Here is an 18,176-nt window from a genome sequence, read left to right as displayed (position 1 = left end):
GTTGCTCGCAACCTGCACGCCAGAATCTGTGTGAGAACCCATTTGCAAGAGTGAGTGTGCTGGGGTAATCGGTAGATCCAATTTAAATGAGACCCCAGCTGAAAGACGTACAGTGGGTACTAGCTAACTTAGCTTGGCTTGTGGCTTGTCTAGGTTTCCATTCTCAGGTTTATTGCTTTTACCCCTTTTATGAGTTTCCCTGAGTTCATTCTTTAAAATGGTGCCGCACAGTAGGTGTCCACTACAGATATTCCTACATTCAATTGATAACACTTTGGTCTCCACATATATAAACCAAAAAAATAATATATGGTAATTGGTGACCCCGTCGTCATTTACAGCTTTGATGAATTTATAAATTTTTATGAGCTCATATCTTTACGACTTAAAACTGAAAGTCGTTTAACAATCTTTTATTTTTATTTGTATTTATCTGAAAAATTAAATCATTAAATTCTTTTAATGACTTTTTTATTGGACATAATCTAGAAGATTCTTTAGAAACGTGAATGAAAGTTTAAATTTCACAATTAGCACTAAAATACGACTTAATTAGTCCGTGGTGGTCTCATCTATATAAGTAATTTGATATCTCCACACCTTACCCGTGACACACCTTAAAGATTTAAAAACGTTTAAATACCACCCCTCCAAAAACAAAGCACACACCCACCAGCTATTAATCAATCGATTACTTCAGTCATATTTTACTGATACCAGACATTTCCGCTGCCTGATAACGCACCAGATATAAGAACTTACCCCACGTTGAGTGAGATTTCACATAGGAACACTCTAGATAGGGGTTCAAGCGCCTATGGTTTTTATACCCTGATAGCTATTGCGGAAATCTAAGCCTAACTTAAATATGACTATAAGATTACATCACTTTATCTTTATTACAAAGATGCAACGTATAACAGTTACCAAAAATCTGTAAGCTCTACGCAATTCCAAAGAAGATATAATGTTTTATACTCAAATATTTCCTAGAGCAACCCATCTTCGACTTTTGCCCACCCCGACTTCTCATTATCGCATCAACGTTTGGGGGGCTTAATCAGCGATCGAGCAAATATTGCACTGAAATTCCTGGTAATTCGCAATAAGACGCAAAGTTGTCGTTTTATTTCTGTTTATTGTTTAAGGGGCGTAATCACTACAAAAACATACACATACGAGTACGGAACCTACTTAAATTAGAAATGTCGTTTGCACTTTGGCTATATACAATTCCGCTGATATGGCCGTGCGTATTGCCATCGTCAATGGAACTACGGCTAAGAAGTAAAGAATATACAACGAAAACACAATAGGATAGTCAAGATACTTAAAATAGGTCGGAGCTTGGCCAGCCCTTCGTAATCAACTATTTACAGGGTTTAAAGCACGTTCAACCACCCATTGTCCTTTAAGGACTATGTACAGTGTGTAAGTTTCAAAACGAAATCCGGAAAAATAACTACTATCACAACCAAGAATCGATCCGAATGTCAGGCAGCAAACCTTCTGGTAGGGAGTCATCCTTAGTGGCCACTTGCGGCGAGGGAGTGCACCAGCATGGCAAAGCTGCTGATGAGAAAGATGCTCGCCGGCAACGAGGACAACATGCGGTAGTTCTCCTCCGTGTGTTCTCGCGTCTTCTTCTGCTTAATGACCCACCCCAAGCTGCGCTCCACCGCCCGCTTCCACTTGCCGTAGCGCTCCTTGCGCTCCACATCTGTGGTGGTGGCCAGGAAGGTGTCGTAGTGCACGTTCTCGTAGTAACGCTTCTCGGGATCGAACTGGCAGAGATTCACCCCCTCCGCCTGGGCGGCACACATAGCAGCGCCGAATGCCGTGGAATCCATCAGCTGAGATCGGAAGACGGGCAGGCCAATGGTGTCCGCCTGGAGCTGCATCAGCAGATTGTTCGTGGTCAGCTTGCCGTCGGCATGGAGTTTGTTGATCTCGTAGCCGCACTCCTGATGCATGCACTCCAGGATATCCCTGGTCTGAAAGCAGATGCTCTCCAAGGCAGCCCTCACTATGTGATTCTTCCGGGTGAATTGCGTTAGCCCAATAATGATGCCTCGGGCATTTTGCCGCCAATAAGGAGCGTATAATCCTGTGAAGGCGGGAACGAAGTACACATCCCCCGACGTGGGCACCATCTCTGCATACTTCTCCGCATCCCTGGAGTCCGGAAGAATGCGCATCTTGGTCTGGAGCCAGGAAAGCGCATGTCCGGCGACCGAAACTGCTCCCTCGATGGCGTATATCGTCGGGGCCTGAGGACCCAGCTTGTAGGCCACAGTGGTCAACAGTCCGTGTCGCGAGAAGACAGGCTTATCGCCCGTATTGCACAGCAGGAAACAGCCGGAGCGGTATGTGTTCTTAGTCTGACCTGGCTTCACGCACATCTGGCCAAGTAACGAGGCCTGCTGGTTGCCCATGATACCACTTAGGGTCATTCCACGCAGTGGACTCCGCTCTGAGGTGACCTTGCCAAAGATCTCCGAACAGCTGTGGATGGTGGGCAGCATACTCTCCTTGATGCCGAACGTCTTTAACAGCACCGGGTCCCAGTTTTGGGTTTCCAGATTCATGAGCAGAGTGCGGGAGGCGTTCGTTACGTCCGTGATGTGAAGCGCGCCTGGGGAGGAAACGAATAATACAGATTAGGTAATGTTAACCCTATATCCAATAAAGTTACTTACCATTTGTCAAATTCCAGACGATCCAGCTGTCGACTGTGCCCGCCTTGCATCGACTCTCCCGAATGGCCTGCCGCACTTCGGGCACATTGTCCCTCAGCCAGCGGATCTTCAGGGCCGAGAAGTACGTGGAGATGGGCAATCCTGTGGTACTGCGAAAGTGGTTCGGATCCTGCACCTTGGCCACGATCTGCTCCACTGTGGTGCTGGTGCGGATGTCCTTCCACAGGAGCGCATTGTACAGGGGCTTGCCGGTGACCGCATCCCAGACGATCGTCGTCTCACGCTGGTTGGTGATGCCAATGGTGGCGATGTCGCTGGCGGAGAAGCCCTCATCGGGTAGCTGCTTGATGGCCTCCTCGGCGCACTTGTTGATCGAGGCCATCATCTCCAGCGGATCCTGCTCGTACCAGCCATCCTGGGGCGTAATCACACTCAGCTCCACCCGGTGCGCGGCAATCTCCCTGAAGTCCGGCGTTGTGTAGATCGAGAAGCCGATGGTCTTGGTGCCCTCGTCGATGACTCCGACCAAGCCGGTGTGCTGGATCAGCGACTGCTTGCGCTGCTCCTTGCTGCGGAACGGCACATCCGCACTCGAGTGGGGTAAGTTCTTGCCCTCGGTCATGCTGCCTGCAAGATTAGAAGAAAGGTTAGATAAGCCAGTCACTTTTGGCAAACTATTGCATAATTATGTGTTATAGATACTACTTAAAATGGATTTTGATATTTAATTGCATTAAATATGTTACTTCTAAAATAAATGCTTGATAAAGAATTGCCGGAATATTCAGGAATTAATTTATATAAATAAAATGTATATACATTCCGTATATAAGTTATTAAGCTTGGCTAAAAAGTGCTTTACCAAATACGAATTGTTTTTTAAGGTGGGTTGAACTTAAATGAACTTAATTGATAACGTATATAATATAATATAATATAATATAATATAATATACAATTGTCATTAACTAATTGAATAAGACCGAGAGCTATTCCCTTTTACTACTCCTTTTCTCTTACTTTTTGTAAAAAAACTCCTTGTCATTATTTATTATTATAAAATTAAACTTAAGTATCTAATAAACAAACGCAAAATGCGATAATATAATCGAACGCAATATTCAAGGTACTTCCGTTGGAGGTCCAACGTGTATTTCAAATACAGTAACCATAAAATCATTTGCCGATAACAATCTAAGATAAAGTTGAAAGGCTGTGAAAAACAACCATCGCTTCAAATCTGCCATTTAGCCACTCCCTCGAGTATTTCCAACACACGAGTTTTATATTTGCCATTCACACTTCTATGGGGACATTGTGGACCTGTTGAGCGATATGATCTGAAATGGACTTGTGTACATTTACACATACAGTACATGGTACTCAAACACTTGTTTCGGCATTGTTTGACTTTGTACCCGCTTGGCTTGTTGGGGGCTTGATTCCCATTCCGAATCTAATGGTCGAGCCCTCTTCCCACTCTCACAGCGAAACACTTGTTGACACCAACAACTTATCGCTCGGATTCGGTGCTCCGCCCCTCTGAATGGAGCCCAGAAATTCGAATACATAAATTATAACAAACTGTCGTCATCCCGGTCCCTGCACCAAGGTCAAGTGATTGTTCGGGATAGAGATAAGGCCCTTTTGATTGAGTGCACTGAGTGATTTGTTTATGTTCTTTTTATTTCACCGGTAAGCTGACTGAGATTTACATTCGAAAACTTTCCACAGTTTCCCCACTTTCCGGATCCATCTGGTATTAGTTTAATATAGTTTCAAAGTCGGCAGGCTTCATAGCTTATTGTGGGTTTGCTTTATGGCTGTGTACTTTCGTTAAGCACTGTTTTCTGATAAGCAACCATCGATACACGACCCATAAACTGTTATGTTACCAGAAATTCTAGATTAGATATTGAAAGCACTTTTTTTGTGGGCTGATCGTCCAATATTTGCCTACCCACTTGCAGGGAACACTAATAAAAACGCAAAAGTTATCAAGGAATTAAAAGGAATAATTTACGATATCTCCAATTACAAGGGTTAATTTACGATATGCGGGTTTACAAGAAATAACCTACGATAACTGCGATTACAAGTAACAATCTTCGATAATTGCGATTGATGATATGCTATGAGCTTTTTGAAATTGTATAGTAATTTTCTCACTTTTGATATTCAATTGTTGTTAAAGGCTGCTGATAACACTTGTTAAAATATTTTGAAATGTAAGAGAGAACGCCGGATGAAAGTTTAAAGTGAAAGAGAGGGGAGTCGATCGAAAGAGAGGGACACAGCGCTACGAATAAAAACACAACCGACCGCGACGAGCGCCAAAATGTATCTGAAAGTTGAAAATCAAACGATTCGAAGGCGCGACAGGGCCGTAAAAATACTCATACATGAAAAGAGCTTTCAGTTCGACCATTTATTGGATGTGTAGATGTGGGTACTCGGACTAGGCAAATCGGCGACTACGAATTCACTACCGACTGACTACCCATCGACCAGACCAAATAAAACCGGCAGTAGCAACAATAGCAGCTGATAAGACAAGCCGGCGAAGGGTGCCGATGTCTGGGTCGGCGGGTGGATTAGGGGGTCGAGTGGGTTGGGTGGGGAGTTGAGTGGGCGGTGGTGTTTGGGGTGGCACTGCCCCAGACCCTCTTCGGTGCAATAAACTGCCAACTGGTTGTTGGCTGACGCCGGCAGCCTTGGCATTTAAAAACACGCATTTGCATTCGCCCCAGACGGATATAACCCAATACAGTGGGTCAATTGTATTGTATGGGGCTATCAAGTCTTAAATAAATAATATCATAAGTTTTAATAACAATTGTAAATACATTTTTCTATTCCTTTTAGTTCAAAACTAAAACTATATATCTTTTAGATAATTTTATTTAAGTTCTTTTCAAGAATTCCAATTTTATTAATTCAACTCATTTTAGTTAAGCACTTTAACTTTTGCTAATTACTTTTTTCCCTTTGTCAGTCCCAAAATGTCAAATAAATCATGAAATAAAAGCCATAAAAGAGCTCTAGCATTAAAATCTCAAAATAGCGCTAAATGTTTTAAAAATTTAGAGAACACGAAAATGCCTCACTTAAATTCGCCCTATCATCAGTGGAAAATTACAAATTTGTCTGGTTCCAATCTGAGGTAATTTCGAAAATGATAATGCTACAATAATCGTAAAAGGTGAATAGAACCTCTTAGTACAAACATGTGAAAAGGTAATGATCAATCGGAATAAACTCGCAAACCACTGTAAAAAACTGGAGTTTCCATGGTGGGTTAACGGTATTAGCAATGCAATTAGGGATTGTTCAAGAATTTTTATAGTTTGCAATTTGCATGCAAACGTGAGCATTATTCCCCATTTTCCTACAATTATGTACACGTAATAATGTCTAATTTCAAGAGCGGAAATTCATCCACTGAACTTATCCCACACATAAATTCTTCAGCTTTTCAAAGACAATCCGTATACGCAATCTCACGTGTGGGCGTCCATTCAGTTCATACTTATACGCCCGGCTATTTAAAGATACAACAAATATTAAAAATATTCCATTGGGGGGCAAACAAATAAAACATACGTTATATGTGTGACATCTTCAAGAGCAGGCCAAGAAAAAGAAATAAAGCAAAATGCAAATGATTTTAATATTTGCATCCATTAAGCGAAAAGGGGGAGTGTGTTTGTTATATAAACAACGATCTAGAGGCACAGACGATACGAAGATAATGAAAACATTTTGAGCAACTCAAGCGACTTCATTAAAGCCAAATGTCAGTGTGAAAATATATGCTTATATGTGCTATGTGTGTTGGCCCACAAACGAAAGCAATTTGGACCGACTTTATGGCCTTAAGTAGTGAATTAATGGTTGAGTTTGGGTATATGTGAAAAACAGTTTTTTTTGATTATACGAAAAATCACTCATCGAAAATCGAATGACTGTTAAGAAATACAGTTCGATCATAAAACTTAAGACACATAATTCTTTATAGAATAATTTTTAATAAACTAAAAAGAAACTTTGTTTGTTAATAGAATAATTATACTTTGGCGAAGTTTCCCTTAAAATCAGTTCTATACAATATTTCTATAATCTTATATTGAAACAAATCAGTCTTCAAATTCGTAGGGTATTACCAAATCGACTCGACCATGATAATGAATTTGTATTTCCTTAATGGGCAAATTTTGTTTACACATATACGATCGTAGAACCCATTTAAGTCATCATAAAATATCGTATTATTATTGCCCTGTAATTTCAGTCACAATATTGGAATTACACTTAAAGTGAATAAATGGAGAGTGTGATTTCGTCATTTGCAGTTCTCTTTCTTTATGCTTTGTTCTTTTTCGAAAATGTATGTAATTCGATTGCAGGTAGTGCAATAAATGATTACATCAGGGGTACAAAGGTTCACTTAACTTTTGCCACTACATGCATATATTAAATTACGCATACGACCTGTGGACTATATTTAGACTTATCGCCTCCATATCATATCGTATGACCAAATTTCTCACTTAAAGCGATTGCTGAAATATTTCTTGCGTGCTGATAAGGCTTGTTTTTGTAATGATTGCATTTTATTGTTGGGTGTGTTATTGATAATCTGATCGTTATATGCAAAAGGGGGAAGGTGGAGCTTATTGCACATGCAATGAAATACTTCATCACGACAGGTCAAAGGTTTCTCGATTAGCCAGTTTGTCAGGCGCCAGGCGTGTTCTAATCACCTAGTTGCATCTATAATAATATGCACACATCACGCTTGTTGATAGAGAATACAGTGCAAGCTCACTGAATCAATTTAAACAGTAACTAATACAATTTAAATAGTATTAAGATATGATATTTGTGTTTACTTTTTGTGAATTTATAATTGTAAACGGAATTACTCCATTGATCATTTTGTTTATTCTCTCGAGGACATACTGTACTTGGTATAGCATTAACAGTATTTAATTTGTATATTCTGACAGACTAATTTCAGGAATGAATCTTAAAAATTTGTGTTTGTATAAAGTAGGCCAACGTTATATTATTTTTCGGTGCACTTATTTATACCCAGACACACCTATTATTTAGCTGTGATGTGTTGATATTTATAATTTTCTTTAGCACACATGCTGGCAATTAGTTACGTAAATTGCAATAGCCCGTTTCAATGTTTACAAAATAAAGTGCAATTTCTGCTTCCGTATTTCGATCTCATTGCGTCAAACGTTCGCGTTTAAATGAGTTTATTTATCAAATTGTATAGCTAGCGAAGGGGGCGTGGTAGTGGGTGGAAAGGAAGCACACTCACGTGGTTTTTCGGCACGAGCAGAACTGAAATCAATTTTCCGACTAGACGTCGACAAGCCCCTTGAGAGCTGCATTCCGATTGGTCAAACGCCGCATGACGTCACAATGTGCAAAAGCACAACAATGCTACGTAATACATATGTACGCATGTATGTACGCAAGCCACCATTAACCAATCATACCCACTAAATGTAGGCTCTAATTGACAAGTTAGCTAGTCTGGTAATTAACACATTTGATAATCTTTAATTAGCTTCTTATTGAGTAGTTAATGCACACAAAAAAATTAAAAAAAACACGTGAGTGCCGGCAGAACGCTAAACTCACACACATTTGCACTACCCTCACTGATTTTAAAGTTGAACTGGTTACGAATGATACAACTAGATAGCCGTCAGCATGTGAGCACACTTTATTTGCATAATAAACCACATTTTATGGCCTATTTTTGCGATATTATCACTTTGCAACCGAAGACGAGCCTCTTTTTTCGAGTCAAGAAAAGCGCTAAAAAATACCGCTGCTATGCGTTGCCAGATGTGTGGAAATTAGTTGCAGTCGACTGTGAGCTATCGAATATGTTCAATCGATTAACAAAAGAGCGCGGAATTCAAATTTAAATATTAATGATTATGTTATCTTATATGTTTTATGAATGTATATCCTTTTTAAACAAAATTTCATTTAAAAACAATTTTTTTTCTAAATCAAGAAACATTTTTTCTTAAGACCCAAAACTTTTTGAAATAAGAAGTTTATATCAAAAATTGACTGTGCTTATCTCAAATTTGACTGCCTTGAGTCTTCGTGCTTGGCCTTTTCCCAAAATGTAGTTTTGATGACGACTTTTTATACCCTTGCAGAGGGTATTATAATTTCAGTCAAAAGTTTGCAACGCAGTGAAGGAGACATTTCCGACCCTATAAGGTATATATATTCTTGATCAGCATCACCAGGAGAGTCGATCTAGCCATGTCCGTCTGTCCCTCCGTCCATCCGTTTCTACGCAAACTAGTCCCTCAGTTTTAAAGCTATCTGCTTGAAACTTTCAAAAAAATTGTCTTTGTATTGCAGTTAGTATATAAGTCGGAACGAGCCGGATCGGGCGACTATATCATATAGCTGCCATATAACTGAACGATCGGAAAGGCCATAACTTTGGTGTTCTTAAAGTTAGGAAGTTGGGAGTTTTTATTGGTTTTATTTTTGGCCAACCAATATAATTTACAGAATATTCTGCCAGGGTATATCAACTTCGGCTCCGCCCGAAGTTAGCTTTCCTTTCTTGTTTTTTATAAAATTCTATACATTCTTATCACAAAATTATGAAACTGTTAAGCTATTTTTCACAAAAAACAACTTTTAGTCTCAATCGCACTTTGCCGGCATTCCTCACGCACATTTCTTGGAGTCCATTCCGTGATGATGACTTTTTTTTGATAAAATCCTATACATTTTTATCAGGAACAAACTTTTTAAATGTGAAGCTATTTTTCAAAAACAAAATTCAGTCGCAATCGTACTTTGCCGGCATTCGTCACGCTCATTTATTGGGTCCCTTCCTTAACGTCGGTGAAACCAAAGTTTGCTTTGGATTTATCAGTAGCTAATTACCACGAGGTGTGAAATGTGTTAAATTAAGTAAACAGAGCATAGATAGTAATGGTGCGTGAGTGCACAGAGAAAAACCAAGCCAAGGTGATGGAAATGTTGTCCAAAATTGGTTGTCCTAGATCTTGAGGGGCTCAAAGTTGTCAAAATGTTTTAGGATTGACTACCCCTTCAATTCGAAATTTAATGCCCTGAATCATACTTCAGCTGATATCAGCGACATTCCTATGTTTGAAGTTTAACGCATTTTTGTAATTCGATTTTGTGTTTTCTATTGAGCCTTGGAAACGAACGGCTTTGACTACGCCTATCTCTCGGTTTCCGATAAGTGGCGACTATCAGCAGGCAGATTAAGAGCTGCTTTTATCAGCCCATTTGGGAGTCCAGTCGAAATGGGCAGTTGGGCGACAGCAGACCGGATTCCCGATCTGATTCCGGTCAACCAAAGCCTCGAGGAGCGCCTTGGATTGGTCGGAGGAGGAGGAGGACTGGACTTCGACTGGGCATGGAGTCAAGCTCTGGTCCAGAGTTGGGAGTCTCTGCTGCTGATCCTGTCCACCTTTTGGTGCATCCTGCTGGCCCGAGTGGTGACCCACAAGTGGCGTCTCCATGGCTCCCCCAATCTCTGCTTTGCGGTGGAGTTCGTCCTGGTCATCCTGCCCTGCATTTTGCTCGTCACAGTGGCTGTGGATTATAGCTACCACATAGGATTGCTGATGTTCGTGGCGACCTTGTGGTTCCTGCGTTGGAGCAAGGCTCTGGAACGGGCTCGCACTCGCAGCCAGTTTGATCTGGGTGGCAGTCGACCCATGGCCTTCTCCGTTCTACGAGCTCTGACCCACCTGATCACCGCCATCTGCATTCTGGCCATCGATTTCGGCAGTTTCTACAGACCCTACCGCAAAAGCCGGCAGTTTGGGGCCAAGCTGATGGACACCGGCATCGGACTGTTTGTGTTCACCATGGCCATGGTGTCCAAGAGGACGCGGCACTTGTCCCATCTCCGCCGCAGTGTGCTCTACTCCGCCCTGCCGCTCATCCTCTTGGGATTGGCCCGCACCGTGGCCATTTTGATGCTGAGCTATGGCCAGGATGCCCACGAATATGGAGAGCACTTGAATGCGTTCTTCATCCTGGGATTAACCAAGTTCCTAGGAGCTCTGGTCAGCATGCTGGCTGGAAAGGATGTTCACCTGCTGCCCATGGGATTCGGTAATTAATATTATCATCAAAGTCCAATGGAGTTCTTAACCCACCTTATACTCCTCCAGGTCTTTTGATCATCCACCAGTTTGGATTGAGTGGCCTGGGCATCTCCGACTATGTGATGGATGAGGATGTGGAACGGACCAACTTATTCAATGCGAATCGCGAGGGTCTCGTCTCCTTGCCAGGATTCGTGGCATTGTACCTGCTGTCCATATATGTGAATCGCTGGATGGTGGCCACCAGTCTGCTGAGCTACTCCGAATTGGTCAGGAAGCTGCGGCGACTACTCTACGTGGTGCTAATCCTGTGGAGCTTGTTCGTCATGAGTGCCTACGCAATTGGGATCTCCCGAGTGACCTGCAATTTTGGTTATGTCATTTGGGTGCTGGCCATTGGTAGCACCACTTTGTGGGCCAGCTTTGGAGCCATTGACTTTGTGCTCAACAGTGTGATGCCCTGGGAAACGAACCATTTGGAGGAGCAGGAAATGGGTTTACTCACAGAAAATACTGCTGTCAAGGGAAGAGAAAGGTCCATTGTTCCATTTACCATAAATCAGGCCTTGAACCAAAATGGGTTGACCTTCTTCCTGGTGGCCAATGTATTAACTGGTGGGGTAAACATTTTCCTAAAGCCAGAAGATCGCTCCAGTTTTGAATCGGTGCTCATCCTACTGGTCTACATGTTCATAGCCACCAAAATGGCCCACGAATTGCTGAAAAGAGGCATTAGAATAGCTTAATATACACTTCTTGTGCTCTGTGATTTCATTGAATTTAACTTAGTTATACTAGTTATAATATTTATACCATTGTACCAAAGAGAATTATAATTGTCCATGCTTTATCATCTTTACGATTTTAATCTATCTTATTTGTCTGATAAGCATGACATTTCTTTAATCGATTAGCCGTCGTATCGGACAATTGTACTACTTTCTGATTAAACCCTTCATATCAGTGAACAATTGACTTTAATTACAATCTTAAATTTATAGGGCATTAAATTCTCGGGCATTGCCTTTATGAATTTACTATGATAATATGAAAAAAAGTAGTTTAAGGCCTTTATAAATTATTTACGTTGAACATAAACAAACCCAAAATAAGAAAGCTAACTTTGCCAAAGCTTACATTTCCTTGCTGTTAATTTTTATTATTTCACCAGCTCCTATGTATAAAATTGTATTATACTCTACTTATTTAATTATCACTTTCCAATACATTAAAGCAGATGAATGATTGAGAATTCTGTGATTTCGTTTTTAAATTGACAAATATCTTCAGGTTCCTTTAATTGAAAAGGATTTTTCATAAAGAAAAGGATTTTTATAAAATAAACTATTTTATGTATGTTGAAATACGACTATTTACCTATTCTGTTCCTAACTTAAAAATTAAGACTGTAGTTCCGATTATTCCTATGGCATATGATATAGTCTGCCGATATCGGCTTTTGTTTAAGTTTTATTATTATTATAGGCTTAAAACATCAACTTTAAATTACCCGCCGTCGATAACAGGTAGGTGCTTCGATAGCAACAGGTTGCAACAGGTACTTCTCTAATATTTACCACCAAAACCAATTAAACCACTTTATGGCCACAAACAGGCTTGGGTTTTTGGCCAGCTGAGCAGTGCGTGGCCATAATACAAACCCAATCAAACTGAAAAAGGAGTCACCATGGAAACTATTTAGTTTTGTTGCCACAGCAAATGCAGAAAAATATTTTAAAGAAAACCCCAGTGCAACTGCAACTATAACTATGTTTGTTTATTTGAGCAAAAAGGTAGGCATTGTCTTTTAAATACATTAAACTATATTTATAAAGTTATACCACCGCAGATAGCCATACCCAATAATGTCAAGCTCAACTGCATTGCTTGGAACAAAGAGGAGGGCTACATTGCAGTGGCCGGAACGGATGGATTGCTCAAAGTCCTTAAATTGGATCAGGGTAAGTGCAAACGATCATTAATAGAGATTAACTAGGTTCAAAGAAGGTACATACTATGACTAAGAGGTAGAACCTAGGGTAACAAATCACTTCCTAATAAAATTACAAAGGGATATAGTCTTATGATCTAATTGGTTTACAAATATTTTATTTCATTAAAATAGAATTTAAAACGTTATTACTAGCTGACAGAAAGAAGTCTGGTAAACAAATTTGATACAACTAATTCTTGATTTAAACAATATTTCCAGCTGCAGGCAATGGCCAGAGTAAAGGTGGCCTGGCCGCCGTCTCCAATCTGTCCATGAACCAGACCCTCGATGGCCACAAGGAGTCGGTGAGGGTGGTGACCTGGAACGATGCCCAGCAGAAGCTGACCTCCTCGGACACGGACGGGGTGATCATGGTGTGGATGCTGTACAAGGGATCCTGGTATGAGGAGATGACCAACGACAGGAAGAAGTCCACGGTGGCCAGCATGAGTTGGACCTCGGATGGCTCACGGATCTGTATTGTTTACGAGGACGGAGCGATTATAGTGGGTTCTGTGGATGGCAATCGCATATTTGGCAAGGAGCTCAAGGGAACCCATCTCACCGGGGTGCAGTGGAGTCCGGACAACAGGCTCATCCTGTTTGCTCTGGCCAATGGGGAATGCCATCTGTACGATAACCAAGGCAACTTTGCTGTGAGTGAAGAGGTGTTGATCCTTTCTTGTTCCACATACCTATATTGGTTTTTATAATCCAGATGAAGCTGCACATCCAGTGTGTGAGCATAAGTGGTGGATCCTCCTCCAGGGGTCATCGCATAGCCAGCATCTGCTGGTTCAGTGGAAGAGTTCCCCAGAGTCGCAAGCGACCCGTTTTGGCCATTTGTTATGAGATTGGACGGGTGCAGATTATGAGGAATGAAAATGATGATGGTGGGATATTCTTAGATGCCATGTACTTTGATGTGACCTATTGCTTTTGCAGCCCCCACAATCTTCGACACTGGGATGCGCAATGTGGACGCCAAGTGGAACCACGATGGCACAGTGCTGGCCATCTGCGGAACCGCCCTGGACACGGTGACACCTCCCTCGCAAAGGGACTCCAACCAGGTGTGCTTCTACTCACCGCTGGGCAGGATCTTCCGCACTTTGAAGGTCCCCGGAACCGACATAACCTCACTCAGTTGGGAGGGAAAGTCACTGCGCATAGCCATGGCCGTGGACTCGTTCATCTACTTCGCCAACATCCGACCTGATTACATTTGGTGTTATTTCGAGAAGACCGTGGTCTTCCTAAATAGTGGAGGCAGTGCCTCCAGGGACTCGCCCATGAATGTGATTACCTTCTGGAACACCGTGTCGAATCAGAGTTTCCTCAAGGAGGTGGAGCCCACTCTGTGCCTGGCCTCCAGTAGCGAACACTGCGTCCTGGGAGTGGAGTGTGTTAGTAGCAACATCAAGGAGATTGCCCTGAGCACTTTGGAGAATCGAAGCAATCCGGCGGATGATAGAGTTTATCAGTTACTGCTGTGCAACTCCATTGGAACTACTGTGGATTGTGAGTACTACTAGGTATCGTATATATAATAAAATTAATCCATCCTTAATCTTCCGTTTTAGCCAAGTACACTGATATCAGACCCTGTTTTGTGGGCATCAACTCGAGCTATGTGGCCATAGCTTCCCAGGAGGAGATCCTCATTTGGCACTACCACACACCCAAGGTGGGTTCCTTGAGTTCATAACCCACTCCCAGTTCAATGAACTTTCTTTCCTTTCCAGAGTGCCTCCACGTTGCACAATGTGAAGGCGCGCAAAGAGAAGCGATTCCACATAGACGACACTCCCACTGGAGTGGAAATGGCCAAGGATCTGATGTTGAGCAGTAGCGATGGTCACTCCACGCAGCGGGGAATCAGTGATCCCATCTCTGCGCTGGCGCTCTCCGAGAAGTTGCTCCTGGTGGCCAGGGAATCGGGAGCCATCAACGAGTACAGCATAGCCAATGTGGCGCTGAGGAACCGCCACCTGATGAACTCCAAGGTCTACAAGATGGCCATCAATTGCAATTCCACGTGAGTTGATAATGTATTTCTATATAAACCTGTTAATCCATATAATTTATATAGTCGTGCCGCCATCATCGACCACATGGGCGTGATGACCCTGCTCGATCTGGACGACAACCGGGAGACCCAACTGAACTTCAGTCGGGTGGAGCGCAAGGACGTGTGGGCGGTGAGTTGGGCCAAGGACAACCCGCTGCTCCTGGCCCTGATGGAGAAGACGCGCATGTACATCTTCCGAGGCAACGATCCCGAGGAGCCCGTCTCCTGCTCCGGCTACATCTGCACCTTCGAGGACCTGGAGATCACCAGTGTCCTGCTGGACGACATCATCAGCGTGGGTGAGCTGCAGAACTCGTCGCATCTTATTCAGTTGCGAGTGAAGTCTCTCCGCGACACCGACGACCTCCTGGAGCATGTGGGTTTGGAGGATGCCAAGCAGTTCATCGAGGACAATCCGCATCCGAGGCTCTGGCGATTGTTGGCCGAGTCTGCCCTGAAGAAACTGGAACTGGAGACGGCGGAGAACGCCTTTGTGCGGTGTGCCCATTATCCGGGCATTAAACTGGTCAAGAGACTGCGCACCATCCACTCCAACGAGCTGCAACGGGCGGAGATCTCGGCCTTCTACGGGGAGTTCGAGGAGGCGGAGAAGCTCTACCTGGACGCAGATCGTCGGGATCTGGCCATAGAGCTGCGAATGACCCTCTGCGACTGGTTCCGCGTGGTGCAGCTGTACAGGATGGGTGGATCCGGGGTGTCCGACCAGCAGATGGAGATTGCCTGGCGTGAGATTGGCCACCACTTCGCCAATCTCCGCTCGTGGGAGAGTGCCAGGGAGTATTACGAGAAGTCCCACTTCCTGGAGGGCTACATGGAGGCACTCTACCACCTGGAGCAGTTTGACGACTTGGAGAAGTGCGTGGACCGGCTGCCGGAGAAGAGTCCCCTGCTGCCGAAGCTGGCCGAGATGCTGGCCTCCGTGGGCATGTGTTCCGAGGCGGTGCAGGCTCACCTCCGTTTCGGTGACCAGAAGGCCGCCGTCGCCACGTGCGTGAATCTCCGGCAGTGGGGCGAGGCCGTGGAACTGGCCCAGCGGTTCCAGCTGCCCCAGGTGCAAGCCCTGATTGCCAAGCATGCGGCCCAGTTGCTCCAAGAGGGACGCCTCAAGGAGGCCATCGAGATGCAGCGCAATGCCGGGCGCCACCTGGATGCAGCTCGTCTGCTCTCCCAAATGGCGGAACGGGAGCAGGAGAAGCGGGCTCCCCTGCTGAGGATCAAGAAACTATATGTTCTGGCTGCTCTGCTGGCAGAGGAGCACCTCAAGGCGGTGGCCACTCCAGAGATCGACTACGCCAGCGGTAGGAACACGCTGCTGGATTCCATTGCCCTGGAGGATGCGGCGGCCATTGAAAGACTATGGCACTGCTCCGAGGCCTACCACTTTATGCTCCTCGCTCAAAGGCAACTGCGCTTCGGGATCATCCACAGTGCAGTGATCACAGCGACTAGGCTGCGGGACTACGAGGATGTACTGCCTCCGGAGCACATCTACTCCTTGTTGGCCCTGGCCAGCTGTGCGGATCGGGCTTTCGGCACCTGCTCCAAGGCCTTTATGAAGCTTGAGCAACTGGGTCACCTGCCGGAGGTTACTCTGCAGAAGTATGAGGAACTGGCCGCAGGGATCTTCGCCAAGTACGATCCGGAGGATGCCGCTGGCGAGAGGGTGGATTGCTATTCCTGCGGAGTACCAGTCCCAGACAGGTGCGTTGGGCATCTGGATCTGCTAAGCCCCTTTTTACTAATTTAGTACCTATTTGTTTTAGCTCACCCTCTTGCCCAGAGTGCAATGCCCGTTTCCCGGCCTGCATTTCATCCGGGAAACCCATCACCCAGCCCACCAACAACATATGGATATGCACCACCTGCCACCACTGTGCTGCCCCCACGGAGATCTCAAGGCATCGCACCTGCCCCCTGTGCCACAGTTTGATTGTGTCCATGACAGTGGAGATCTGAAAAAACCGAGGATCATCTCACACAGAAGAAAGCTAGAGTGGGAGTACTACAATCCCATTTAAAATAAGTTTTTGTAAAATAACCGATCTCTAGTGATATGCAGTTAATGATTTTCGGAAATAAAAATATCAACTATTTTAAGAATGTATGGCCAGTTAGATTATTTGAATTTATTGAAGCATATGAATAAAGGCAACCACATAAACATTAGGCAATGGCTCAGATTTAAAAAAGACCGTTACTTTGTAAATTCGGTTGAATTTTAATAATAGAAAGTAAATTATTTTGTTTTTACTATAATGGTTTATGATTATTAATATTTTGAAATGGTACACTCAATAGCTCATTAAATATTTATTTATAGCTTAATTTTGTTGATTGATTTTAAAACCAAGCGGCGACGCATACATCGCGTTTTTAGTTTGATTTTTGTTGGCACACTTAAAAAAGAATAGATTTTTGATTTTATTGATGTAAATCGATATTTTTGCAGCTCTATAGAATACGGCGTCATCGAATTTATTACATCACTCATTTTTGTTCCACCTCTGTTCTTACAGAGCAGTGATGCCGCATAAGCTAGATTCTGGATAAAAAAGCTAAAAATATTAAATAAATAAGACATACAAAAACAATATGTTTTTATATGTCATAATTACAAAATGATGAACACTTTAATCAAAAACAAATTAAATAAGCCACTACAACTTATTTTATGTATGTTACGACCTAATTCATTTCTTGAACTTTTTCGTTTCTCTGTAAAAGCCCAGCACTCAGATCAACAACATCCATTCGTCAGCTATAAAAAAACATATCAGATCGACGAAAAATGTAACGTAAAATAAGAGTTAAACAACTGGCGTATCAGATCGACGAAAATAAACGTAAAATTGCATGGCATTACTGCTTAAAATTAACAACTTTTAAATATAAATTGTATTTCTTTGCACACCGGCAGGTACTTGAGAAGTAACGGTTTTTTTATTTTTAACTGATTTCTCAGCTGGCGAACTTATTGTTCGATCTGAGAACTAAACTAAAGGACATACATATTTTTTTGGCATTTATATCTTTAGACTATTTAGAATTTTAATAAGTTTTTCCATGTTCAATGCTAGGTTTAGCCTGAAAAAGACTAAACGGCAACACTGTTTAAGTAAGATGTAAGTATAAGTATACAATAAACAATATTTGAATTTTTTAAAATTTCCTTAATACTTAATACATTTTTTTATACTTTTTATATTTCGGAAGATCACCAATCAATTTTACTGTGCTATAATC

At 42.8% G+C, this 18,176-nt stretch overlaps 3 protein-coding genes across 4 annotated transcripts; 2 read left to right on the top strand and 1 right to left on the bottom strand.

Moving 5' to 3' along the window:
- Positions 1–1,118: 1,118 nt before the first annotated feature.
- Positions 1,119–8,537, bottom strand: LOC108040003 (glycerol kinase). 2 transcript variants are annotated; one of them, XM_017117226.2, is made up of 3 exons: positions 8,034–8,537; positions 2,700–3,326; positions 1,119–2,635 (listed from the first exon to the last, which is right to left on the bottom strand). In XM_017117226.2, the coding sequence occupies exons 1-3, from the start codon at positions 8,104–8,106 to the stop codon at positions 1,527–1,529; spliced, it is 1,809 nt and encodes a 602-aa protein (XP_016972715.1). In that variant the 5' UTR covers positions 8,107–8,537; the 3' UTR covers positions 1,119–1,526. The 2 variants fall into 2 exon arrangements, with proteins under 2 accessions (XP_016972715.1, XP_016972716.1); XM_017117227.1 differs by lacking the exon at positions 8,034–8,537 and adding an exon at positions 4,868–5,025.
- A 1,000-nt stretch (positions 8,538–9,537) lies between these two features.
- On the top strand, positions 9,538–12,057 carry LOC108040022 (uncharacterized protein At4g17910). Its single transcript, XM_017117251.2, has 2 exons — positions 9,538–10,855; positions 10,915–12,057. The coding sequence occupies exons 1-2, from the start codon at positions 10,036–10,038 to the stop codon at positions 11,592–11,594; spliced, it is 1,500 nt and encodes a 499-aa protein (XP_016972740.1). The 5' UTR covers positions 9,538–10,035; the 3' UTR covers positions 11,595–12,057.
- Positions 12,058–12,442: 385 nt separating this feature from the next.
- Positions 12,443–17,124, top strand: LOC108040010 (WD repeat-containing protein 35). Its single transcript, XM_017117238.1, has 9 exons — positions 12,443–12,641; positions 12,698–12,809; positions 13,061–13,497; positions 13,560–13,734; positions 13,787–14,362; positions 14,425–14,528; positions 14,587–14,879; positions 14,934–16,634; positions 16,697–17,124. Exons 1-9 carry the CDS (start codon positions 12,618–12,620, stop codon positions 16,887–16,889), a joined length of 3,615 nt encoding a protein of 1,204 aa, XP_016972727.1. The 5' UTR covers positions 12,443–12,617; the 3' UTR covers positions 16,890–17,124.
- The last annotated feature ends 1,052 nt before the right edge of the window (positions 17,125–18,176 follow it).

This window comes from Drosophila rhopaloa, unplaced genomic scaffold (assembly GCF_018152115.1).
Source record: "Drosophila rhopaloa isolate 14029-0021.01 unplaced genomic scaffold, ASM1815211v1 contig_163, whole genome shotgun sequence".
Classification (NCBI taxonomy): Eukaryota; Metazoa; Arthropoda; class Insecta; order Diptera; family Drosophilidae; genus Drosophila; species Drosophila rhopaloa.
Note: the sequence above shows the minus strand (reverse complement) of the source record. Positions and strands in the feature narration are given on the sequence as shown.